This window comes from Rhinolophus ferrumequinum, chromosome 11, assembly GCF_004115265.2.
Source record: "Rhinolophus ferrumequinum isolate MPI-CBG mRhiFer1 chromosome 11, mRhiFer1_v1.p, whole genome shotgun sequence".
In the NCBI taxonomy this organism is placed as follows: Eukaryota; Metazoa; Chordata; class Mammalia; order Chiroptera; family Rhinolophidae; genus Rhinolophus; species Rhinolophus ferrumequinum.
In genome coordinates this window covers 41,379,042-41,406,059 of record NC_046294.1, presented here as the reverse complement: position 1 = coordinate 41,406,059, position 27,018 = coordinate 41,379,042, and the positions used below count along the sequence as shown (strand labels likewise).

Genomic DNA, 27,018 nt, shown 5'->3' with positions numbered 1-27,018 from the left:
CAACCAAAAGGGACTTCTGTCCCTACCCAACTGTCTCTTCCTGGAGGACACGGCCATTCTCGTGTGCTTTTGAATCTGCTGATTCTGTCAACAGGGACACAAGCCGGAGCCGACACTCTCCTACCCGCAGCACCCCTACTACCCCTCAGCTCCTCCACCCCATGTAGAAACACCCGCTCCGTGAGCACCAGATCAGGCACCACCACTCTGCCCACTTGGTGCTTCTCTGCCCAGTGCCTCCCAGGCGGCTGCTCTATCTGTCAAGGTCTTTGGCACGAGGCTCACAGCTTCCTCTACACCCCACTGGGCAACACTGTAGGGTCTCAGGCAATGAATGACCCAACCTACACAGGAGCCTCTACCGCAGGGAGAGCCACCCACACCCGGCTGCCAGCTCGTAGTGCCCAGATCTGCTGTGCCTTTGAAACCCGATCCCCATTCCCTACTTTCACCTAACTCCCTATTAATCTTGAGTATTTACTCTTACTGCCCGAGTGCCTGCTCGTTGATCTCATTGAGACTTTGGAAGAGGAACCTTTCTTCATTTCCTCCCATACTTTCATCTCCTCCTGGCTTCTCCGCATCCCTAGAAAGGCTGCACCCAAATTCCTTCAACCGCTCCCTTGCCAGCAACTTCAAGTCTGTAATGCCTTATTCTTTCTTCCTTTGACACCCTGTAAATCTCACTTCAGCAGCCTCCTTTGCCTTCTCCACACCCGTTCCCTGGATGCTGGATGATAACCAAGAAAAATCACAGCATGGGCAGGTTAGACCCACCACAAACTCCTGGCCTTCAACTTCACCCCGGTCCCTCCACACCACCTGCTGTTCCTTCTCTGGGTGCCTGCCAGCCTCGAGCCACTTCCCCTCAGCAGGGTTTCTAAAGCTTCTCTTCTCTCTAACAAGCTTCCCTTGCAAGAAGCCTGCGAACCCGTTCCTTCTGACCTCCCTCCACCCTGCCCTTGGGCCTCCGAGGCACAAGCTTGTCTCCTGCAGGCCAGTGCCAATCCCACCGGCCTTGGACCCCATCCTTTCCACCCTTGTCCTGTCTGCACCCCCAGGATGCTGCTTCCTTCTCTCCCCATATACCCAACCTCTTTCTCTACTGACTTCTTTATCTCAGCCTCAAAACACCCCCCCTTACTGCTTTCCTTAAAAGTAAATTGGAATACACACTCTTCTCTTTGCTCCACAAACAGCCAGCCCTTCATAGCGAACTCTGAGAAAGGGGATGAACTGCTTCCATGGCATCAACTGTTCTAATTTTCTAATGAACCTGCCACTGTCGGCGCCCCAGCCCGCACCTCCACGCACCCCAGAGGGACCGAGAAGGTGAACACTGGCTCAGTCCATTTGTGGCCATCCCTTAAAAGCCTTTAATTTTCCATGAATTTAACGATTCCTTTATTCAATACACATTTATTAAGCACCTATAATGTCCCAGGCAAAGATGACTGAGTTACTTCTGAACAGCCCAGAATATTCCGAGGAGCTAAAGATACTGCAGAGACATAAATGTGTTCGATAGCCCAGTTCTATAAGAATTAAGACCCGCAAGCCCTTTCTCCTGCAGAAAAAAAATGCTATAAAATTTCCTTTCTAAGCGTGTCCTTCACCCCAGCCATCCTCCCCTCCCGCACGTGTTCCTGCATTTAACAGTGTATTTCTGGGCAAGAAGAAAAATAAAGCCGTTATGGTGATGGATTTAGAGGGCCGAGCTCTGCTAAAATTTCCAGTATATTAACACAGTGTTAACCTCAATGAGTCCACTCTGGCTCTGTGCTGGCAGGACTAAAGCAAAGAAAGAAACAGATTTCAGAAAAAGCAGCCGGGGCAAAGGCAGAGTGGTGACAATGAAGTTAGTTGCGAAAACCAAATATAAGGATCCACTTATGCCCATGAGCTATTCTGAACACATCTACTTAGGAACTTTCTTGAAATAAACCAGCCTACCCGTAAGCTGCCCGGATATAAACACACACCATTCAGATATTCCCACTCAATGCTACCAGCCATTCCCAAATCCCAGAACCTGTTTCTTATGCTCCTCCTTTGTCACATTCTCAGCTGGGGGTGGTACCGCCTCCTCCAGGGCAGCTGTGGAAATGCATGGGGAAGTGTGGGGCCCACGCTGACAGGACTGCTGATCAGGGTGCAGGGATGCTGAACAGTCCACGCTGAGTAGGACAGTCCCGCAGAATGAAGAACTGCCCCACCCCAAACGCCACTGACACCCTAAGAAACAGCAGCAAGGAGCGGCAAGTGACGCAGCCCACTTCTGAGGGCCTGCACTTTGGACTCTGGGGAAACCTCCCCATGTCCAGCTCCACGTGGATGAAAGAGGAAGTGCCTTATGGGGAAGGGAAGGGCAATGTACCTGTGCTGCTCAGGGGCCGTCTCTTCTCAGACGGAACCCTTGCAACTTCTACTGTCACTGGCTTGTTGATCTTATCCTAGGCTTTCCTGGATGCAGTTCTTGAAGACCGTCTTGGGTGGGGGAGTGAGTTACAGAAAGCTGTGTGGGGGGAGTGCCAGTCAATGCAGCCCTGCAGTAGGAGAACCCTTGGGGTCTGGGGAGTCGCTCTTGGCCTGGGGCTTGGGTCAAATGCAAAGGCAGGCCAGCATTGCGTGCCAGCAAGCCTCGGTGGCAGGAGAGGCCCTGATGCAAGGAGGTACCCCCCGTTCCTGCCCAACCTGTGCCCATAGCAACTGGCCCTCATCAAGAAAAAGACCAAGATCTGGCTCCATCCCAGTGGGGGAGGGCACATCACTCAAACCGCCATCCCTGGGTCTCCATGAAAAGATACTGGGTCTAAATGAAGAGATACAGATCCTGCCAGATCTTACCTTGACTAATAATAACACTACTAAGAAAAAGAAGAGGAATATATAGGTCAAGGACTTACTGTGTGCCAGGAATAGTGCCTAGCATCCTATGTCTTTCTCATTTAATCCTCACGAAACCTCTATCTGATAGATGGTGGTAACTCCATTTTACAGAAGGAGACTCAGGCTTTGGGTTCAGCTGGTATGGGGCAAAGCCAGTGTGTCTGAGCGGGTCGCTACAAGATCTTTGTTAGGAAGACTATCTTCGTTTACGCAAAACCCACCAACTTTATGAACAGATCCGTTTACTAAGCAGAGGTGCATGAGCGCCTACTCACAGCCAGGCAGTGCGCCAGACAGAAGGGATACACTGGAGAACAAAGCTAAGTGCCTGCTCTCGAAGAACTTAAGATCCAGTGGTGGAGAGAGACCATGAACGAGTAAACAAATCCACGTATAACTGGCAACTGTGATTATAATTACGTGTGTACATACACTACAAGAGCTGTGGTACAGGAGTCGGATGGATGCAAAGGATGGAGAATAACAAGTGAGAGCACCTTAGGGTGGTCAGGATAGAAGGGGTCTTAGGCTGAGACCTGAAGGTTAATGGGGGACCCGGAAGGAAGCAGGGGCCTTTGCATCTGATGATCTGGCCCCGGAATGCTGAGACCTACATCTTTCAATGGGGAGAAGGCTGGCCCAGTTCTTTGGGGGAAAGGGGAAAAACCCAAAGGCAAAAAGGCTCATGCAGAGAGCCCTCACGAGTCAACAGAGAGCTGCCCTGCCTGTTCTGTGTCCCAGCCCAGGGAGGGCGGGGAGGCAGTGACGATGCGGTGGTGCTTCCCATCTCCTTCAGCCCAGGCTCGGGGACCTGCCACAAGTCCTTTCAGGAAGAAAACTGCCAACTAGCCTTGGTTTTCCTTTAGGTCCTAAGAAGAAGAGCATGCCGGGTGGTTGCCTAAATCAGCCGCTCCTTCCCCCGTCCTCTCCCTGCAGCCTTTATTCATCCAGCAAGTGTGCTCCTAGCTGCCAAGCCTTCCTCACACCACACTGTGGTGGCTCACTGTCCTGTCTCTGTGCAGAGAATGTGCTGCGAGCAGAGGCCACATATTGAATGAAAGCAGGGAGACAGGCCTGAGTCATGGCTCCGAGCGTGGGCTCAGCAGTTAGGCAACCAGGTGCTCCTACCTGGTAACTGTGGTCCTGAGCAAGTAACTGCCTTGAGGCCCAGTTTTCTCTCCTGTACGAGTGGGGTAGGAGCAGTACCTACTTCCTAGGGCTGCAGAGAGTATTAACTGAGATTGCATGCATAAAGCATTTAGAAAGATGTTTAGGAACAGTAAAAAAACAAATACACGTAAGCCGTTAGTATTATTACCTTTAGGCAGACTAGCAAGCTCAAAAAATGTTGAGACTTTCCCAATTAGGACAAGAAACCAACATTACTGAGCCCAGTTCTGTGCCAGGCTTGGTGCTTGGCACATATGGGTTTGATACCTTATTTAAATCTCAGCACCCACCCATCCCATTTTACTAACCAGGAAGCTGAGAGCCAGAGAGGTGAAGTGACTTGTCAGAGAGAACAGAGTCATGTTGAGATCTAAACTCAGCTCCTCTGACGCTAGCCCAGTGACCTGTTCCCAGGTCCAGAGAAGCTGAGAAGCAAAGTTCTCAAAAGAATGGCAGGTGGGGGGTGAGAGGCCCAGCCTCCCTCTGGGGAGTGAGCCGGAACCATTTTCCTCACTGCTGGCCCGCTGTGGTGCTAATAACTGCTTCGTCCCAGCCTCTGGGAACTTAATAAAAGTCATGCAAAACTCGCTCTTTACCGCTCTAATTGTGGAGTTTGGACATGAAGTGAAGAATATATCATGTGGAATGAATAACAAATCAAGCGGCTCCTTTTTTTAGCACTGAAGCTGCGGAAGCAGCCCCGAGTCCACCATCTCAGTGAAAGGGAAGGTTACCACTGCAGCAGCACCGTCTGTGTGCCTCATGTCCACGTCCACTCCCGCCCTGGGCGCCTGCACCCCACGCTGAGCTAGGGCCACCAGCGCAGCCACCAAAAGGGAAATGGAAATGGGGTACCTTCCAAAAGAAGGGGGGAAACTGTCTAGGCACTCACCTCATCCAGAGCTGGCCCAGGTCCAGGCTGCCGACCACAGGCAGGTCCAATGGGTGTCTGATGGAGAGGAAGCCCTGTGATGGCCACCTGGGCTGGCCCTGGGGAAGCAGCCCGAATCGAAGGGAGGCAGTGGTGGGACAGGCAGCAGCGCGGGGGTGGTCAGCCTGCCCTGCCCAGCCTGGAGCTCCTGCCTCACCTGAGGAGAGGTGTTGTTGGGTATGCTGTAGTTACACCTACCGTCATGTTCTAGGCACGACAGGCCTGCATCCACCACCTATTAGGGTGGGGACTTGGTACACCTTTAGGTCTTTGGGCCAACATCTGTGAAGTGGGAAGAAGCTGGGAAGGTAGTGTTAAGATATGTCGAAGGTGTCTAGGGAGACTGACACAGTAATTTTATATATATGCACACACACACACATATTAACCCTGTTTCCCTCAAAATAAGACCTAGCCGGACAATCAGCTCTAATGCATCTTTTGGAGCAAAAATTAATATAAGACCTGGTATTGTATTTTATATATTATATTATATTACATTATATTATATTATATTATATTATGACCGGCCTTATATTATAGTAAAATAAGACCGGGTCTTATATTAATTTTTGCTCCAAAAGACGCATTAGAGCTGATTGTCTGGCTAGGTCTTACTTTCAGGGAAACATGGTATATAATGAATATCAGTAAACAAGAGTAATATAATAGTTAAGTTGCATTTACTATAAGCTGTGTTTTGCTTTAAGTTATAGATATTTAAGGTAAAGACAAATTAAGTGCCCGTCCCAGGTGACACAGCCATTAAGCAGCACAGCTGGGACTCACACCCAAGCAGCCCCCACAGGGGCCCAGCAGGGCGAGTGCTGGTCCACATCCTTTCCGAGGGCTGCATTCATAAAGCAATCAGTCACTCCTCAGTTACTGACGCAGAGACGAGTGAGTTCCCGAGCCCTGGGATGCAGGCAGGATGCATCAGGCATCTCATCTCTATAGATGCCTGAAGGGGATGCAAGGATGAAGGGCGCTTCAGCCCTGGGGGGTCCTGTGTTGGGGGGATGACTGCAGGGGGTTAGCCACACTCATTTCCAGCCTCGAGTATCCCCCTTCTTCATCCCCCTTCTTCCCCCTCGGAGGGGCTGCCCTTGGGTGTGACATGATAACTCCTATCGTCATGTTCCAGGCCCTGGGCTACGTGTTGTCACAGACCATCAGAGCCCTCCCCATACTTCAGGCAAGTGTATATCGCTGCCCCAACTTCACAGATTAAGACATAACTGGACAGTAGAGAGTTTAAGTCACTTCCCCAATCACACCTGGGGTACGGGCAGAGTTGGGATGAGATCCCAGCCTTGCCTGACCTGACCCCAAGCTCGTGAGTACATTGTCATTGCCCTGATCCTCTGGAGCAAAAACTACCCCCTCAAACAACCAGCCTGCACTGTGAAAGTGGAAGTGCCCCAGCAAGGAGCTGAGGGATGGCTGCCCAGAGGGCATGCAGAGAGCAGGGCCACACAGGGCCACACAGGGCCAGCTCACTGCGTCACCCCAGAGGCACCAGTCACTCTGCATCCTATGGGAATGATGGCCCCTAGAATTATGAGAAGCTACAGCTCAGCGGTCAATAAGGAAAGAGATCCAGATAACCCTATGTGGATTAGGGCCTGAATAATGCAGAGCTGGAGGTCACCAGCCGCACTTTCAGGACTGGTTGGGGCTCCCCTCAGACTGTAATCCAATCAGGACCCTGCACTAACATTTGTCAGGGGCACCTGGGCAATACATTTACACATAAGGAGTCACGGAGCGCACGATTTCATCCCCTGAGAGCCAAGAAGTCAACTCAGGGAAGTTTTCCCAAAGCTCACAGCTGCTTCGTGCCTGGCACTCTTGATTTATTTATAAATAAAAATCACAGAGAAGTGGATACATTTCCCAAGGTCACAGAGAAGTGGCTGATGATTTAAATTCTTGGCCCACAGAGTAAAACATTTCGAATTGTCTCTGAGATGTTACTTGGAAGATCTGGGGGTTCAAACACAACCCACAAGAGGACCCTGACATTCCATGCATTGCCATCAGGAGCACCGCCCAGTAGGGGAGACGTGACGGCTGCACTATGACCCCACCTAGTAATGGTAGTTTCTAGAGAAGTAGCAGACAGAGAAATAAGCAAGTTGGTTCCTTCATTTCTCTCTCTCTCTCTCTCTTTTTCTCTCTCTCTGTGTATGTATAGCCAGGGTAAGAACTGTAAAAAATGAAAAGGAAATGCCAAAAAAAATTTCCAGAAAGCAACGATACCAAAGTCCATCTACAATTTCAAACTTTTCTTACTTTCATTAAATGCACTACCTGATCTAACATGGCATTCATCTCTGGGTAAGAACAGAGGGCTTCTGTTTCAACACAACTCTAATCTTTAGACCTTGAGTCGAAAAGCATTTCCTGAAGCATAAACGTGGCAGCTTCAGTATTTCAAAAACTTTAGAAGGAATTAAAGTACCTCGTACCTTCCTTCTTCTACAGCTAAGAATTTACCTTCCCATAGGAAGAGCGCTCCCCCCCACACCCCCCCATGTCTTTTACAGTCTAGACGATTTAGGCGGAAAGCATGGGCGGAGTCCCAGACCCTGTCTTGTCCTGTCTCTCTTTCGATGGGCTAACGAGAAGGTCGTTTGGGGCAGCTGGTTGCATCGTATGAACTGTATCTAAGTACCTGCCTCTCTTTCCTGACTGGGAGTCCTCCAGGTCAGGCGCGCCTGAACAAAGCTGCCTTTGTCACAATTCTTGGCACAAAATAACACTCGATGCATGTTTCTTGAATGAGCAAATGAATGAATGAGTGAATGAGTGAGTGATCGGTTGAATAAATAAAGAGACTGTGGGGAGACCCTACTGTTGTATTTTTCTCAGCAGAAGAAATTTTCCAGGCTGTTGCACTAATTAGGGCTAATATTCTCAGTGATTTTGAGGATGACTTGAAATTTGCCGCTAATTTAAATAAAATGGTTACATTCACTCATTAATTAACTAGCGAGCTTCCCATCAGTTTCCCCTCACTAACTGGATTACGTGATGCTTTCTCCTACCCAGTGCCTTCCTTCCCTGAGAACGGGGTATGTCACAACTTTATCAGAGTGAATTTTTTAAACAAAATGTAAGCAGAATCTCGCAGAGCGTTAACACACAGACGAGAACCCTGCCCTGCTTTCTAGTCCAAGGTCGCGCTGAGTCCCTAACGTCTTTGGGCCCCGCTGGGCCATGCGGTAAGTTGCTCTACAAAAACCATTGCTATCACTAGACCAAATCTGTTCTTCAGGGGAAATGAAACTTTCTAAACTATAAAGACTTCCTGAAAGACAAGATATCATATGTTTGATGAATGAATGAATGAATGAAACTGCGGGAGAAACTGGAAGTCAAAACATAGGCATCCTTTCTAGTCCTGTCTTTGCCAGTAACTTGTAGTGTGACCTCAGGCAAGTCAGTTCACACCCCAGATGACATTTTCTTGTTCTCTTATTTGTCAGAGGTGGAATTGATTTAGAAAATATCTAAAGTTATATGGCAGAGACCAGGCTTCCTGGGCAGGTGGAAAACCCTAACTTTGCACATCTTCTGGAGTTAAGCAGGGCCATGTAACTAGCTCTGGCTAAAGAAATGGGAGAGGAAGTCATATGAAGCAGTTTTCAGCGAAGGAATGAAAGTCAGATTTCCAATCCCATTCTTCCTCTTTGGGGGTATTGTGTGTTGAACTGTATACCTCAAAAATTCGTATGTTGAAGTCCTAACTCCTAGTATCTCCAAATGCGACCTTAATTGGAAACAGGGTCATTGCAGATAGAGTTAGTTAAGGTGGGATCACAGTGGAGTAGCGTGGGCCCCAAGTCCAGTATGACTGTCATCCTTATCAAAAGGGGGAATTTGGACACAGAGCTGCACGCAGGGAGAATGCCATGTGAAGTAGAAGTGACGCTGCCACAGCCAGGAGCTCCAGGAGCGAGGAGGGCGGCCTGGAACGGATCCTTCCCTAGAGCCTTCAGAGGGAGCGTGGCCCTGCCCACACCGTGATCTCTGACATTTAGCCTCCAGAACGGTGAGACAATGCATTTCTGCTGTTTAAGCCACCTGTTTGTGGTCCTTTGTTACAACCATCCTAGGAAATAATATGGGGATGGATGAACTCTGGCCAAGAACACACAGTCCATCTCCAGGATGACCCAGTTTTCCCTCTCTGGCTCTCCCAGCTCACCGGCAGGCCAGACTCAACAAATTCCTGTCACAGCAGAGTCCCTATACCTCCTCATTCTGGGAAATGTGTCTGACCTGAGGCTGGTCTCCAGCCCCCTTACTCCTGGGCTCCGAAGGCCGTGCACCTCTGCCGTGGGCCTGGTGGGAGAAGACAACGGGGACCCAGAGTTACCTGTGAAGCCCATTACAGGAGGGTCCGTGGCTCTGAGGGATGCAGAGGGGGACCCAAGTCTTGAAGACTTGCTGTAGTTCACATCGAAGCTGATTGACAAAGCATCAAGGGAAGGCTAGCTCCCAGTATTCCTGGCAAGCACAGCACAAACTCACAGATTCTCGGGCCAACTGAATTTCAGAAGAAAAGAATTTGAAGGAAGCAGACTGTCAGAGCTGGGCCTGGAGATGGCCAGTCCAGCTTCCTCATTAGCAGATAAGAAGATGGGCCCAGACAAAGCTAATCAATGGCTCTGGAGATCAGAATTGTCATTACCTTTGGGCAGCGGTACTGACCGAGAGGAGGAAGGAGGGAGCCCAATGGGGTGACGGGCTTCATCTGAGTGGTGACTGTACAGTGTCTACAAATGTAGAAATTCACTGAGCTGTACACTTTGTACTTTAGTGTAAAATTATACCTCAATAAAGGAGTAAAATAAAATAAAGGCCCAAAGGTAGTTAAGGTGACACAGCAAATGTGTGCCAAGATCAAGCCTGGGACTCAGGCTTCCTGATGCCCTGTTCATTGCTCTTTCCCTTGCTCTGCTGTATTTCTGCTGCCACAGTAGCTCAGTGATGCTACAACAGCCTGTGAGTAGGGCTGTGACCAGGGAAGAAACCCGTGGAACATAGTACATGAGTTCAAGGAAAGGCAGTCCAGTGTGGGAGGGAGTTAGAACCTTGAGGGTATTTATACTGAGCAAGGCTTAAAGAGCAGTAATAATATTATTATCATTATAGCAATACTAATAGCAAAAATTTGTTGAGCACTTACTATATACCAGGCACTAGTTTAAATACTTTACACGGATTAAGTCCTCGCAACAATCTTTATGGTATCATTAATCCATATTTTACAAATAAGAAAAGAGGCCCTGATTTAAAAACCTGCCCAAGGTTATACAACGAGAAAGTGTCAAGCTGACATCTGGAGTTAGGCGATCTGGCTGCAGAACCTATGCTCCTAACAACAGCACAGACTGTCTCATAGCGAATCATTTGCAGCCGGCAGACTGGGAGGCTCTGCAGACACCCACGATGGCGCAGAGGAAACATTCAATACCTGTCCAATATTCCAGATAAGCATCGACCCTATAGATTTCCACATTGATTTGTTAAAAGCAGGTTTACCCATTATCTCCTGGATCATAAGTATTAAAAAGCAGAGAGGGAATTTACAAAAAGACCAAACTACTTGTACCCTGGCCATCTTGGTCCACAGTCAAGAACGACATAGGGATGTTCTGAGCTGAAAATTTAAGTGCCCATCTGCATTAATAATCAGAGAAATGCACATTAAAACCACAGTGTGAAACCACTGTACACCCACCACAATGTCTCTAATTTAAAAAGACAGATAATACCAATCAATAATACCAATGTGAAGCCACCACAACTCTAATATACGGCCGGTGTGAGTAAAAATTGATACAACTAATTTGGAAACCTGTTTGACAGTATATTAGTTGGCTCTGGCAGTCATGACAAGATGCCACAGGCTGGGTGGCTTAAACAAGGGAAATTTATTTTCGCACAGTTCTGGGAAGTTCACGATCAAGGTGATGGCCAATTCACATTCTGATGAGAGCTCTCCTTCTAGCTTGCTGACGACCACCTTCTTGCTGTGTCCTCCCCCTCATGGGACAGAGAGAGAGTGATGGAGCTCTCGGTGTTTCTTCTTGTAAGGACACCAATCCTATCCTACAGGATCCCGGCTCTAGCTTTATGACTTTATATATCCTTAATTACTTCCTTGTTCCAAATACAGTCAGGATTAGTGAACACTTCAACATACGAATTTGGGGGTAACATAATTTAGTCCATAGCATTCTGTCCCTGGCCTCTATCCCCAAATTAATTTCCTTCTCCCATGCAAACTACATACACTTCATCGCAACAGCCACCAAAGTCTTAACTCATTTTATCATCAACTCTAAAGTCTGAGGCCTAAATATCTAAATCTGATATGTGTGAGACTCAAGGTATGATTCATCTGGAGGCAAAGTTTCTCTTCAGCTAAGAACCTGTGAAATCAGACAAGTTATATGCTTCCAAAATATGATGGAGGGACAGGCATAGGATAGATAATCACATTCCAAAAGGGAGAAACGGGAAGGAAGAAAGGGCTGATGGGTCCCAAGCAAGTCCCAAACCCAGCAGGGCAAATCTCCTGAGGTCTTAAGGCTCGAGAATGACCCCCTTTGGCTCAGTGCTCTGCCGTCCAGGCCCAGTGGGGTGGTGGCATCACTTCCATGGCTCTGCAGGGCTGCCTGCACCTTTGGCTGTCTAGGGTGGTCCTGCCCACACTGCTCACTGCTTTGGCCGCACCTGAGGCACTCGCTAGGGTCATCCTGGTCTCCCCTTCAGCATCATCCTTCCCTTTTCTCGAGCAGTAATAGTGCTTGTTCACAACTGAGTAGCAATATGGTCCCATCTTGTAGAATCCCAGAAGTACAACAGCCTTCCTTCATCCTGCCCCACTTTCTCTTTAGTTCACACTAGCACCGTTACTGCTATCTTCTGCTGCTGAGACGGCTGATTAAACCCGGGAATCCCACTCATGATCTCTTAGTCAAATGGTGGTTCAGCCACACTCCTAGTGTTCTCTTTAAAACAAGCTTTCCCATTTTTTACAATATGGAGAGGCTAAGAATTTTCCAAACCTTCCAGTTAAGGTTAAATGAAGTCATAAGGGTAGACCCCTGGTTTGATAGGATCAGTGTCCTTTTAAGAAGTGACACCAGAGAGCTCGCTCATTCTCTCTCTCTCCAGGCCATGTGAGGACACAGCAAGAGTGTGACCATCTGCAAGCCAGAAAAACAGCTCTCCCCAGAAACCAAATCAGCTGGCACTTTGGTCTTAGGTTTCCCAGACTCCAGAACTGTGAGAGAGTAAATTTCTGTGTACCCACCCAGCCTGCGGCATTCTGTTCCAGCAGCCCTGGCAGACTAATACTGGCGGTGTCCACTAAAAGTGAGCATCTCTTCAGCCTGTGACTCAGTGATTTGACTCTGAGGTACAAACGAAACGACTGCACAAGTGCACAGAAGACACAAGTGCACAGAGCTGCTCACAGCAGCAGGACGCGTAACACTTCCGAGCCAGCGACAATCCAAGTGCCCATCAGCAGCACAGCATTTAGTGAATAGGGTATATTCGTGAAATGAATTACTACACAGGCATACAAATGAGCAAAAATACACCTACATGTAACAGCATGCGTGTGCTTCACAAATACAATGAGGAAAGAAAGAAGCCAACATGAGAAAGCAATGATCCTATTGATGTAAAATTCAAAATCAGGCAACAATGCCCTTTTTCTTGATCTGGGTGCTGCTTACATGAATATGTTTGCTCTGAAAATACATTAATCTGTATATTTATCCTTTGTCCATTTTCTGTACACACGTCGTATGTCAATACAGATTTACATATAAGCAGTCACCCATTAGAAATGTTGCACCATTGGAATAGTGGAGAATGAGTTGCTGTACCGCATGGTGTGGGGATAGTCTGATCTGCTGACCTGGGACTGAGTCAGTGATGTCACAGCAGCTCAGCCGCAAAAACAGACAAGCTGGTGGGGACAACTGGACAATCACGGGAAGTCTCAGCCTGGTAAGCGTCTGACACACACACATCATCACATCCTTCAGTTGTGTGTTTAGGAAGGTAACAACTCTTTTAAACACTAAATTGCAATTGCACAAATATACATAGCTTCTATTCTAAAATACCTTTTTAAAATCATTGTGCACTTCTGGAGTTAAGATAAGTAACCTCTGGAAATGGTGTCAGGTCGGAGTAGGTTAAGTCTGTGGCAGTCTGGCCAACAGCTGCCCACTGGACTTTGCTGAATAAAGCTTTTCTCTTGCCTGTGTCCTTGATATTCTCTTTAGATATCCAAGCCCAAGCCTATGCTATGAAGGGGGAATATTTTCAGGAGAACTTCTTTTCCTGGGAGCTGCCCTTCACACTCCACCAGGAGAAGGTCATTAGAGCTAGAAAGGGTCTCGGGGCTATACATTTTGGCCCCAGCTGTGAGCTAGTAAAGACTGTGCCAAGGGACTCAGAGGTGTCAGGGAGCTTGGCGGGACCCTGCGTTTCCTCCTGTTAGGGAAGGGCATGGCTGCCAGCACTGGGACTGTGGTTTGCCATGGTCTGCCCAAAGGAGGCAGGCATCCCTCTTTAGACACGGATTGCCTTCCTTGCTCCCCGCCCCCGAGGACCTGGCGGTCCAGCCCCTGCTCCCTCAGCCTCCTTCCAGGCAAGGCAGGCGTGACTCTCCTCTTTTGCTCAGGCGGACACCTCCTAAGGAAAAGCCCCCGACGGCCCTGGGCCCAGAGCAGCCATGACAGAGTTTAGCTTTCTTTCCCCACACCAGACACACACGTGCACAACCGGCGTGGAAAGCTCTTACCTGGGGCGTCATCCCGTGGCAGATGTACACGATGGGAACGTTCTCTGTGTCTGGACCCTGATCGAGACACAAATCGGTCTTCAGAGAATTCTGCAACTGAGCCCCAGGGGAGAGGTGGCCACACCAAAGAGAAAGGAACAGAGAAAGAAATGCATTAAATCAGGAGAAACAAGCTTTCCGCTGAGACAGGCCCCGTTTCCGTAGTCATCCCGAGGCTCCTTGAATACTATGATACTGTGGAAACCAATAAGCACCAGCTTTTGCTTTGCATAAAGGTGCTGAGGGAAGAGCAGCGTCTTTGAAGGAGAAGTATTTACATGTTAATCAGCAGGCTGGATTTGGGGAGCTGAGACAGTCTAGGCAAAAATAAAGATACACATGCACGCATGCACGCACACGATGGTGCTAGGTGTTTCACCCCCTCCATTTCCACAGGGGTGGCACGATGGCCTTCAGGGGTCCCTGGGTACAAGTCTTTGCTCTTGAGGCTTGGAACCAGGCCCTGTCTGCCTCCGACAGATCCAGCAGTGGTTGGCCAGGCCCCAGTGGAGGCCCCGCTGATGACGATGCTCCGAAATGGGAGCTCGGGAAGGTGAGTAAGAGAGAAGCGGGCCAGGGTGGGAGCAGGAGAAGAGAGAGGAAACTCTTACTCTCACCTCGAGGCACCTGACAATCCACAGAACAAATGTGGTGGCCACGAGAATTGTGAGCCCACTGAGATTGGCTGTGGGGACCTCCTGGGTCCTGTGCAAGCAGAGAAATCCAGTTGTGATCGAGGAGATGAAGCATGAGCCAGACAGAATTAGGGACAAGAGAGTTCATCCTGCGCCTGCTGTGGTTTTAGCGGCTTCCCAGCTCGAACGCCATGTCCAGCTGTACATTTCCTGCGCCCATAAGAGAGTTTGCGGCATCTTTCCCCACCTTAACATGAGCTAGCTTACATAGCTCTCCTTAGCAATCAAAGCGCTCCATTTAGAACAGGAGGCTGGAGATGATAATCCAGGGGGACGCTGGGGCAATGGACCACAGGTGGGTCATCTATTGGGGAAGAACGGCAACAGGTAGGAGCTGAGCTTTGGTCGTCCTGATGGACTGTGGCAGGAATGCAAGGAAGGCAAGTAAGGAGTGTGAAACGAAACGGACAACCAGAGGTACATGCGTGCTCTGTGCATACCCTACTCTTGACAGGGGACAAGGAACAGTCAAATTCTTTTCTCTTGAGCTCCCTCTCCTTTACTGGATGACAGCAGCTCAATCTCAAACTTGTAGTTTAGAGGTTCTGAAGAAATATGAACATGTGTTGGCTTCCTAGGCAGGGCCCCAGACGCATCTATGCAGCAAATCCTGTTATAAACCAACCACTTGGCTGGCCTGTGTGGGAGGAGCATATGCAAACACTCTGGACTTGTCCCACAGCCCGCGGATGGGTGGGGGTCACGTCTGAAGCAGAGCACTGTAACCCATTAGTGAGACCTGCTGACTGCTCCTGCAAAGAGAAAAGCCCAGAGAGCCCTGATGTCAGACTTGGTTCTCCTTGGGATCTCAGAGCCAGTCTTTGAGGGAGGGGGTGGGTAATGACTCTGCTGGGTCATCCGTCTCCCAGGAAGCAGGTGGTCTACTGACACAGGTGGGACAGACAGGCTGGGAAGGAATCCTGGCTCCAGATGTGTGGTCTTGGACAAAGCAATGCAACTCCTTGTGTGTCTTCTTCTCTATCGTATATAGAGAGAGTACTAGTGCAGACCTCATGGGGCTGTGATGGGGATGAAGGGAAACAGTATCTCCGAGCACTTAGGCCAGGGCCTGGCAAATAGCAAATGTGCAATAATAGCTGCTACTCTTACTGCTGTAACCTTCCTGAAAGCCACTCAGGGAAGCCAACTTGTATGAGTGCATCTATGTGCCAGGTACCAGTACAGGGCTTTCCATGCGTTATTCCATCTCATCCTCAGAATCACCCAGCCCGGTTGGTAACATTATCTCTTTCAGATAAGGAAGTGTGGTGCTGCAAGAAGCTCTGCCTCACCTCTCAGTCTGTAACACTATCCCCCCAGCATGGATGCTTGGCTTTGGCCCTCTCTCTGCCCGACTAAATCCTCCTCTTCCTTTGGTTCTCGGCTTCTCCATCACTCGGGAGGCCTTCCCTGACCGGAGTCTGGGTGTGAGGCCACTGCCCTGGCTGCGGCAGCACCTCCAGCTCTCTTACTGTAGCACTCAGACACTTGCTCCTTCACTTGCCTGTCTCCTCTGTTAGTCATCAGACTGGATCTCAGTCTTTCTCACGGGCCAGCCCTGGCAGTAAACACATGTGGAATGAATGAACGAGGAAAATGAACAAATGAATGGCATTCCCAAATGAATGGCATTGTAGTTGGACAAGTGGAGGGCTGGAATCTGTCTCCAAAGTCCATGCTCTTTCCATCATGTAAATGGCGACAATCCTAAGACTGTGAAAGACGCCCCATGAGATGGTATGACTATATAACCTTTCAGGTTTTGCAAATCGTCAAGGTTATACAGTGATTAAGTAGCAAAGTTAACATACGGAAGCCAGGGATGTCTGTTTCCAGATGCTACTCCATTTCTACTGTCAGCACCAGAGTTGCAATTAAGCGAAAGCCACTCCATGTCCTAGACGCGGAGCTCAGTGATCGCGGGGAGACCCATGCCCACACCACGGGGTCCACAGGCCCTTCAGCCTGCAGGAGTCATTAATGGGACCTCTTAGTGGATTAATGGACTGGCTGACATAGATAGACTTGACGCTGGCCTGATCAACAGCCCTGGGGGTTACTTGACCTGAGCGAGGTAGTGTAGGCATGGGTTGGAAAGGCAAAAGAAACAAGAAACTCTGTCCCTGAGAAGACATCCATTGTCTCCATTTCGATTTGCAAAACCTGAAAGGTTATAGTCATACCATTTCATGGGGCGTCTTTCACAGTCTTAGGATAAAAATAGTCACCAGGAAGTGTTTCAGCCCCAGCAAATCCTCTTGCCCTTGCAGCTGCTTCGCCTATCTTCACCCTCTTGCCCCAGTAAGGGTTCATTATGCTCCTTGACAAGCTAGCGCCTCTCTGCTCATGTCAGAGCCCAGCCTGTGGAGGAGGCAGGAGGGGGTGGGAGGCTGGCCAGGCCCTGAACAGTGGCTGGCAGATGTACGTGCAGGGGGTCAGAGACCTCTGCCAGCCCCAGAAACGGCTAACACAGCTCAGCCCTCTGGGAGGAGAAAAAGATAGCTTTTCAGCACGACAGGGTGAAAGCAGCCCCAGCTGTGGACTCAGAGGTATCTAGATCCCAAGCCTGTATATCACTTACTGTTTGACTAACGAAAGGCTTCTGGGTGTGGCAGCGAGAGGTCTCCACGGGGACCTGCTGTAAGTATTCGTAAGAGGGGCCCTTTTGCTTGGAAGACCAGAACGCGTTTGGCCAGGACCCAGAACTGCAAAGGCTGCATGCACACTCCTCCGCTGCTATTGCATTCCCTGCATCTCTGCTTGAGTTTGGCGGATACTGTTTGGCTACAACTGACAGCTTGGTGAGAACATGAATCCAGAAGCCTGCCCTGCCTCACAGAGGTTTGGGGTCAACAGTTTCTCTGCAGCCCCTGTCACCCTAACTGTTCTTTTCGGACGGGGTCCAACAATGGCCAAGCAGCACACACAAGTTGCTCTGGTCAGAGTGTGGGGGCACCAGCAGCGGCTGTGTCCTCGAATGGTTTGGGGGAGACGGATGGAGCTGATGGGCACCTCACAGCCCAGTGTGTTTCCATGGTGATGATAGGATTTGGAGTCTCACGTAGTAGCTGGGTAGCACCAGCTGAGGCGTTACTTTGACATCCAAATTGTACCAGCCTGAGGAGTGGTGAGGCAAGAGGCCACTGGGACTTTCTCTCGGGACATGTCAACCATGCTGTGGGACTCAAGTAGGAAGGAAGGACATGACCCCCTCTACAGGATGGTCTCCAGGACAACAGGGGACCTGCAGAGGAAGGGTGGGGAGAGTTCCTGGGATCTCGGCTGTCTCCTTTAGAATCCTAGGATGTCGGAGTTGGAAGGCTCACAGAAAACACGGAGGCCAATCCTTCCTCAAGGATTCTTCCTCTCCCAGGCAGAAACTGTGCTCATTATGTTCCTGCGGAGGCAGGCCTTGAACTCAGTTCTGACCACAGGTCATCAAAGGAAGAGGCCTCAGTTTTCCTTCAACTTTTCACCCTGGGATACCGACACGGTCTGAGGGAACACTCTCTAAAAGGACTGAATTAAAGTGATATCAGCAGCTGATGTTTCAGACTCAGTGCACGTTGATTACCTGTGTGAACATGGGCAAGTCACTTTTCCTCTGTTTCCCTATCTGTAACACAGTAGTGAGGTAGGTAGTCTCAGGGAGATAGTTTTGAGGGCTTAGCTGTCAGTAGAAAAATTTTATGTGTTCAGTCAGCAAAAATCAGGTGAGATATCAAAAAAAAAATCAATCAGGTATCATTTAAAATACTGTTATAGTCCTAGGGATACTGCAAGAATGGGAGAGTTTATCAGGTTCAAAGTATTTTAACGTTAGCTAGAAAATACATGTATATATCTTAGACTGTCTTCTCCCCATGAAGACAGTGTTATTTTACCCCATTTACCATATGAGGAAACTGAGGGCCATAGACATCCAGACACCTGCCTGGGAAGCGTCCTGGTCAAGACTGGAACCAAGTCCATCTGGCTATAAACCCCGTGCTCTGCCTCTCCATCCTGCTGCCTCCATCAGGGGGCACTGCTCCGAGCCAATCAACAAGTAGTACTAAAACATCCCTCAAAATACAGCAAACTCAAGGTTGTATTTCGCAGCACTCCTTTCCAGGAAGCTGTGCGTGTGAGTGGCAGGCAGAAACCCCGGGGGTGGGGAGGTGTGCAGGCTGCTTGGCAGAAACTCAGGCACCCATGCTTGGGGAACAGTGGTGTTTGCTGTGTGGCCTTGCAATCTTAAACCTAACTGCATGTTTTTGTTTTATTAAGTGGAATATGCAGGTTTGGGGCTGGAGCGGAATTGCTCAGGACTATAAAGGAGAGCCAAAGCACCTCTCTTAAGGGAGTGGAGAGGTTTGGGCTATGAAAGCAAAGGCTGCTTCGCACACAGCTCCAGAAACTGGCTCAGGTCTACTGCAGGGCCCACGGGGCAGGCTGAGAGGCTCCTTCCTCCTTTCCTGGTTCTGTCTGTGACGGAACGAAAGCCCGAGCGCTGGCTCCTTACCACCCCGTAGGCGATGATGTCAGAGTACATCCTCATCTCTGGGTACACACTGACCAGGTACCACCGGAAGGTCTTGCACTGCAGCTGTTTCCGCAGAGCCTTCCTTGCAGTGATGTCCCCGATGTCAATTCCCGAGTCCTGCACGGGGAAGCAAACGCAGAGAGGCAGCCATCACCAGGGCACAGCTTCTCCCCACACCTCCCCAACCAGGATTCCCGGAGACTGTAGAGTGACAGGATGCTGTGGGAACTTAACTTACGCATTTCCCCACAGGTACCTTCACCCCATGGCCACCCCCACTTAGACTGCGAAACGTGAGGTCAGCATTGATGGGGATTGACGTCAAAGGCCCCTGAAAATAAAGATGTCAAATCCTTGAAGTATGAAATTTAAGAAAAAGCTGTGGTCTGCCTGTAGGGGGAAGAAGTGGTTAGAACACAGTCTGAGTAAGGCCCTCCCTGCCACAAGAGAGAGGCTGAGCGATTCTGAGCTGCTGGGGGACATGGAAGGGAAAAGAGTCGAAGATGGAATAATGCTAATTCTAATACTATTCCTAACGATCACGACAGCTGAGGCTTATATACCAACACGCTAGGCTCTGTTCTCTACGAGACAGACATGTTTATATTTATTTAGTGAGATTTATTTACATTTATGTATATTGTCCCATTAAAACCTATAAAGTAACTCTATATAAATCCTCATTTTACAGATGAGGAATTGAGACAAAGAGAGGTTCAGTGACCTCTCTGGTGACTTACCCAAAGTCCCACAGCTAATAAACGGAGCTGAGAGTCGAACCCAATCAACCAGGGTCTGGAGTTTGTGCTTTTAACCTTGTCCTGTGCATTTGCAAGGGCCTGCCCTTCTGCCTCCTAAGACCAAGTCCCTGCGGCAGAAGCAGACTCTGTCTTTAGGCTGGAGGGTCTTCGCATAGATAGTACTTGTGTCCCTTACTCCCCAGGTATATCAGAGAGGTGGCCCCCAAGCCATGAAGGAGCAGCAGGCAAGGAGTAGTAAGGGACACATGAACGTGTCCTTCACAGAAAGGCCGAGAGAAGCCCCCACGTTTCTTGTGGTCCCAGAGCAGAGTGAAGAGAACTGAGACGTAGCAGCTGCGGAATAGGACACTGACTCAGCTGAGAAACAGCTGATGGCACAGCAGAGAATCGTCAGGGGTCCCTCTCATGGAGATCAGATGGAGACCTGGTGGCATCTCAGAAGATGACCCCACGGAGCTAGGGACCAGATCGGGCATGTGGTATCTCATCAGACGGCAGCTCAGAGCGGAGGCCCAGACAGCGGGGGACGTACAGCTCTCCCTAACACTGCTGTCACGTGCTGGCTGTGTGAACCCTTGGTTCTAGCTTCTAGCATCAGCTCCGAGATCAAGTGACTGGTTTTGGGAAAATAGTGAAATTGACATTTCAGTCTGAAATGTCTGATAAAAAAGATGGCTGCTGCATGTACCTAGACACGATCAGAACAAGTTTTTGGTATCAGGTAGTGGGGGCTTGAGTAAAAGCAAAATGTAGATATAGAAGAAATAAATTTATTTTTGCCCAAAGAGTTCAGGTAATATAAAAATTCGAACCTGCTATAGCCTAAAGGTTTAAATTCTAGACTCGTAGGGAGCAATCTCAGTGAGGACCTATGTTTGGAGAACTACTTGATGGCCTCATCCGTGATTTGTCTCCTCTCTGCTCCTTCCTGGAGCCCTCCCAGCAACTGCTGTTTGGCCTTTCTCTACGGGACCCCGGCTCCCTTACGATCAGAAAACAAGTTTGACTTATCTCTGTGCCCCCAGCCGAGCACTGCATCTGAAATGTATTGAGGAGCCTGATTGAGAAAATATTTACCAAGTGGTGAACATAGCAACTGGCAATAAATGTATCCTGCTCACCCCACAACGGCACCACACCGCCCCCACCCCTAAGGATCTGTTAAGTATTAACCCTTTACATTTCACTGCACTTTATCCTTGGATCACAAAGCTATTTGCCTGGACCCAGGCCTTCCCTCTTCATGTTATAATTGCTTTTATATGAGGACAAATTAACACCGTGTTTCGGCTTTTACTGGGAACCACTACTGGGACCTTCTTATCTCAGGAAGGTCTCTGTGTTTTCCTGAAATTCTGAGTTCCCATGGGAAAATTTGCTTTCTATACTCAGGATCAAGGGAAAGTTTGTCTCTCTCCTTATGACCTAATCGAAGGTGGGAGAGGTATAATCCATCAGGGGTCCATCTGTACTTTAACTGCTAAGAGACTCAAGAATCCGAGTTTTGTTCAGCTTGTATTTTTGGATATCATGATCCTTTCCTCTTCCTGTTTATTCAGGGACTTGTGCCTTTCCATTTTAATGGTTCAGCACTTCTGTATTGTGTGTTTTCTGTAACTTGCACCAAACTCTTTCTCGGAGCAGGAGGCAGAAATTGAGAAATAAGCAAACTTTCTCAGAGGTCACCTTGACCCTTATGATTAGAAAGCAATAAACATATCTTCCCTCTTTGCTGAATACTTAGTGGAGTGGGTTGAATAGTGCCATTTGCCCAAATCTGTGTTTACCTGAACCTCTAAATGTGACCTTTGTTATTTGGAAACAAAGTCTTTGTGGATATAATTAATTAGAGATCTTGAGATGAAATAATTCTGGATTTAGGGTGAGCCTAAATCTTTGTCGGAGAAAGGAGAGGGAGGTTTGGACACAGGGAGACACAGAGACAGAGGCAGGGATTGGAGTGATGCATCTACAAGCCATGACACATCAGGAGCCCCCAGAAGCTGGAAGAGACAAGGAAGAACGCTCCCCTAGAGCCTTTGCAGGGAACACGACCCTGCCAGCACCTTGATTTGGGGCTTCCAGCCTCCAGAACTGTGGGGGAATAAATTTCAGTTGTTTTAAAGCACCCGGTTTATGGTAACTTGTTTTAGCAGTTCTAGGAAACTAACATATTTAGCCACACAGAAAGCTGTCTGGTATTTCTGCCCGTGTGCGCAGCCACACAAACAATTCCTTGTAGCCAAACCTAAAGAAGGGCCATCTCCTCAGCACTGCGGTGTGGCATCCCTGGCACTCAGATCTGTCTTCGGGCAAGAGGAAACAGGGTCTAGAGTTCCTGTGAGAAAACATCAATGCTTTGCTGCAGACTGGCTTTCTGTTTGTTGATAAACAAACTGATTTTCAATTAAAAACGATGCAAGAGCTGGAAGCTCCTCTGGCTTTCCAAAAGCTTGGGACTGAATGTGGTAAGAGATAGGTGAGACAACTTTGTTCAGTGCACAGCCCCAGGAGGGGTCAGCATAGAAGGCAGCAAAAACAATGACTGCCCAGCAGGGACGACGATGCCCAACAAGGGACGACGATGCCCAACAGGGACGACGACTGCCCAACAGGGACGAGATGCCCAGCAAGCGCATTTTAAAGCTGGGCATGAATGCAGCGGGTGTAAGCAACAACATCAACAAGAGTTAATTAACACTTACCTAGTGCTTTCCTTTGGCCGAGTACTAATAAAAGTATATATATTAATTTAACTCTCTAGGCACCACTAGGCAGGGTTAGAGGGTTCCAGCTTGACATTTGCAGCTGGGATGCTGTAGACAAAAGGTTAAGTAAATAGAAAATAGATGTGCCTGTGATTGAGCAGAAGGTACAGAATTGGGATGCCACCACATCAAGGGCAGCTGGGAAAACTCCTGAGAAAAACATGGAAGGCGCACAGAATCCACACTTTCTCTCTTCTTTCTTTCTCAGTTCATCTTTACTGAGTACCTAGTACGTGCCAGGTGCTATCCTAAGCACTGTGCATACAAATAGGAGGAAGTCACATTCTGTCTCAAAGGAGAGTCCAGAAGATCCAGGCAAGTACACAGAGTCTCTGCACACATAGTGTGAAGCATGGAGGGAAGAGAGAGTGCTAAAGGACAACAGAGGAGGGGCCCTTCATCCATCTCAAGGAGTGGAGAGGCCGCGATGGTGGGGAAGGGGAAGTGAGCAGTCAAGAAAGGCTTCCTGGAGTAGGTGATGGTAAAGGTGAGTTTGGAAAGATGAGCAGGATAACCTAAATGAGTGTTACCCAAACCTGGCCACCCCAAACCAGCACCTGGAGAGCTATTGGCAGATTCTGGCACCACTACACATCTACTCACCGGAATCTCTGAGGATGAGACACAGAATCAGTATTTTTTAAAAGCTCTCCAAGTGATTCTGGTGCAGTTGGTCGGCAGATCTGCTTTGAGGAGCCACTGACCAAGGGAGAAAAGGATTGTACACACAGCCAGCAGATTGACTGGTTAATACCCATTAGCGAGGTTTTACTGAGCTCTGACCATGTGGTACCCCGCCACGCCTCGTGCTAAATATGATGCCACAAATATGAATAACACAATTTGTCCTCGGGGAGCCCATGGTCCAGGGCAGTGGTTCTCAGCCCTCGGTAGACCCCGGAATCCCTAAGGAGTTTTTCATACAAAGGATCCCTGGTCCCCTTTCAAACCAATTAAGTCATAATCTCTGGGGCTGGAGCCCAAGTGATTTTCAAGTCCAGACAAGTTTGAGAGCCACTGGTGTAATGAGAGAGACTTTCAGACAAGAAAACATTCTTTTACAGGGTGATGATGCAATGACAGAGACACGCTGCAAAAACAGGCATTCTCCCAGCTGGGGCAGGCTTCCCCGAGGAGAGATCACTGGAGCTGAGTCTAAACGGATGGAGGAGAATTGGTAAGGGTGGAGGCTAGGGAAGAGGCTTTGGGTAGGGAATTTCAAGCAGACAGGACAACATCAGCAAACCCACAGGCGAGAAACAGCATGGGATGGACAGGGAGCTATGGGCAGCTCCCACAGTCCAGGCAGCTGCGGACACTCCGAAACAGGGCTGGTGGAAGGTGGGGCTGCAGAGGTGGGCAGAGGAGAAAGCTTAGATCCGTGTCAAACACTGGGCTTTATGCCTCATCTTGTGCACAGTGGAGAGTCATTTCGAGATTTTAAGAAGAGCAATGGCATGGCAGCTGAGTTTTTTTAAAGATCGCTCTGGATAGTGTGGAGAGTAGATCTGAGGGGGATAAGACAGCAGCCAGGGAAACCAGGTGGAGACGTGCAGAGGAAGGGAATAGGCCTGAGCTCAGACAGGAGAGGAGGAGGAACGGGGGAGGGCTTGCTGATGGACTGGGGATGGGCCTGAGAGACGGGAGGATTAAAACAAGACGCTCAGTTTCGAGCTCAAAGGTGTGTGGAGACGGTGGTACCATGAACTGAGATGCAGAGTAAGAACAGGAGCAGATTTCGGCGGGGAGGGGGGATGTCCTCAGTTTGGGTCAGATTCAGTCTGAAGTGCCTGTGGGAACCCCCAGGAGAAACTGTTAGCTGTGTCTGAAACTAAAGGCAGAAGTTGGGACTAGAGATAGTACTCAGGAAGTTGTCAACAGATAGGTGGTTGTAGAACCCAAGAGTAGACGGGACTACAGGGAGATGGCGCATAAGGAGAGCAATGGGCCAAGGATGGATCCCTGGGAAACACTTAAGCATCGCGTGGAAGTAAGAGGAGCCCGAAAGGAGTTAGGAGCAATTGGAGAGAGATGAGGACATGCTGGGGTGTGGACTCATAGAGCCAAGGGAGTGCAGAGTTATAAGAAAAGGGGGGTCCCGTAGGTTAAAGACTTTAAAATGCCCACTAACTTAGGCAGTTTGTGGACATGAGGACTTGGTCAAGGCAGTTTCGATGGAGTATTGGGATTTGCCTTGAGAAGCAAATGGGATGTGACTCTTTCCAGAAGTCTAATAAGAAGGAGAAGAGAGAGTCTGGACATCGAAGGGAACAGAGGGAGTCAAGAAACAGATTTTGAGGGAACACACTGACCTCGTCCTTCTCCACCTAAGGCTCTCTCCTGGACACCCCACCTCTCACCTGCCTTTCTGGTTTACCACCACAGTCCCTCACTTCACTTGGTTTGAACTACCCCCATGAGGAGTCACACTGAGCTTCACCATTTTTCAGTTGTTTTTAACCCACTAAATTATCACTGGATTTTCAACACCTGGTGGCTGCAATTGGGGGGGGACTAGAAGGTTTGCAGCTTTGGGGTACAGACAGAGGGGGGCAGGAGTATGAGCAGGACTCCAGTCCTTTAGCAGAGCCTGGGTATGTACAATGCTTCACTGGTGAGCTCCTGGGAGCTCCCAAGTGTTGTTAACACTTTTCAGTCAGCGGACACTCACAGTGGGGCTCAGCATCCTGCCCAGAGCACTGCGATCCAACGCCCACAGCCACATGGGTCCGTAAGTCACTGCCGTTTCCCTAGAAACAGTCCCACTGTCAGGGATGCAATCCTGCGGCTGGTTTATAAGGGCCGAGCACACTCCAAATGGTACTCATTGGCGTCTCATTCTTCCTCCCAACTGCTGACAGCTCACTGGTGGTGGGAGTACGCAACCCAACCCAAGCCCCTCTCCCATGGTGGTGGGGGGGGTTGGGGTGGGGGGGTGTGTGCCTACAGGCTCCTGCTCATAGCCCAGCCCACTTTCTCAGTCACTCCACCAGAGAAACAGCTTGGGGGAGAGATCAGGGAAAAGGGCCTTCATGGGGAAACTTGGAGCAAAGGTCAGTCATTTCCCTATGAGGAAGAGAGGGCTGAGGTGGGCTAAAGGACTCCCAAGGGGAAGCCATGGCTGCAGGAGCAAAGAAGGATGTCATGCAGTCGATAGCTCTGTCTCACATAGACGGCAACATACGCAATGGTCTCCAGGCAGGTAGGCTGGAAGCAGGTTGGGATCCGGTGGCTGGCAGCTGTTGGGTTCTTCCAACTCAGTGGTCCAAGGTCATTTCCATATGCAAGACTCAATAAATCTACTATCATTTCCATGGCAAGTCTGAATAAATCTACGAGAGAGACATTGCTTGCTCTCTTGTACTTAAGTGTAGGTGTAGAGGAATAGAGGACAGTAGCAGGCAATGACCGGCTCTGGGAAGGTTAGAAGCAGCCGAAAAGTGTACAGAATAGTTCCCTTCTCCTCCTGAGGATTCCTGTGGAAGTATATCCCATCCCCATCCATGTCGCTCAAGAAATCCCAAAGGCATGGGGACATTCCTTATTTCTCTGATCGAAGGGTCGATGGGAAGCTTGAACCCAACCTACAGGAAGATTACGGTGCGTCTTGTGAATTTTGGTAATCACGGGTATATCTGTAAGTTAGGACCATGAAACACCTGATGGCAGAGAAGCTGAGGACCTGGGAGCATGAAGTAAGCTTGGAGCTACCTGGTCAAACTTTCTCATTTCAAAGGAGGACACTAAGGTCAGGAAAGAAGTCCTCGTGGTGGCCAGGGATGGGGGTGAGGACGAGCCACGGTGACTCTAAGCACCTCCGAGTCAGCCTCCTGTCTTCAACATGTGGTATATTTTGGGGTTGAGATCCCCTCTAGCACGGTAAATAAGACTCTGGTTGACCCATGGGAAGGAAGATTTAGTCCCATCTTTTCTTTTTGTTGTTGTTTGTTTTTTCCCCCACAAAACCCCAAGAAACCCATCCCCACGGGGGCACCCTACCTCTTGGGGTATGTTCCACGCCATGTAGACATGGCTTTTAAATTCATCCATCCAGACTTCAGCCACCCTGAGGGCATTCCTGCGGACGTGGGCGGTGAGGTCTTCAGTGTAGGGCTTGTGGGCCCGCTCAATGTGGGCAATCCGGGAGCAGGGCAGGACCTCCACGCTCCCACCGCACTGCCACACCTACAAAACACACAGAGCCACCCATCAGTGCCCAGACCCAACAAGAGCACAGACAAATTCAGCTCTCTTCACCTACTCTCTCCAGACCTTCTCTCTACTGCTCCTGAAGGAGGTTATTGAGTCCTTAATTCGTGTCTTGTTTCTTGTTGCTGTGGATTTGCCAGCAAATAATTAATGCACCTTCTCTCTCCATCCCTTTCACTCCCCCAAAGA

At 49.2% G+C, this 27,018-nt stretch overlaps 1 protein-coding gene across 2 annotated transcripts in view; it reads right to left on the bottom strand.

Annotated features, from left to right (window-relative positions):
• The window catches only part of GALNT18 (polypeptide N-acetylgalactosaminyltransferase 18), a 322,119-nt gene that overhangs the window by 28,153 nt on the left and 266,948 nt on the right, over nt 1–27,018 (bottom strand). The window contains exons 7-10 of one of the 2 annotated variants that reach the window (XM_033120405.1): nt 26,620–26,805; nt 19,330–19,422; nt 19,071–19,208; nt 13,833–13,928 (exon numbers count right to left, since the gene is read on the bottom strand). In XM_033120405.1, coding sequence (XP_032976296.1) covers nt 13,833–13,928; nt 19,071–19,208; nt 19,330–19,422; nt 26,620–26,805 — 513 coding nt within the window. The remainder of the gene's footprint in view (nt 1–13,832; nt 13,929–19,070; nt 19,209–19,329; nt 19,423–26,619; nt 26,806–27,018) is intronic. The other variant, XM_033120406.1, reaches the window with a different exon arrangement.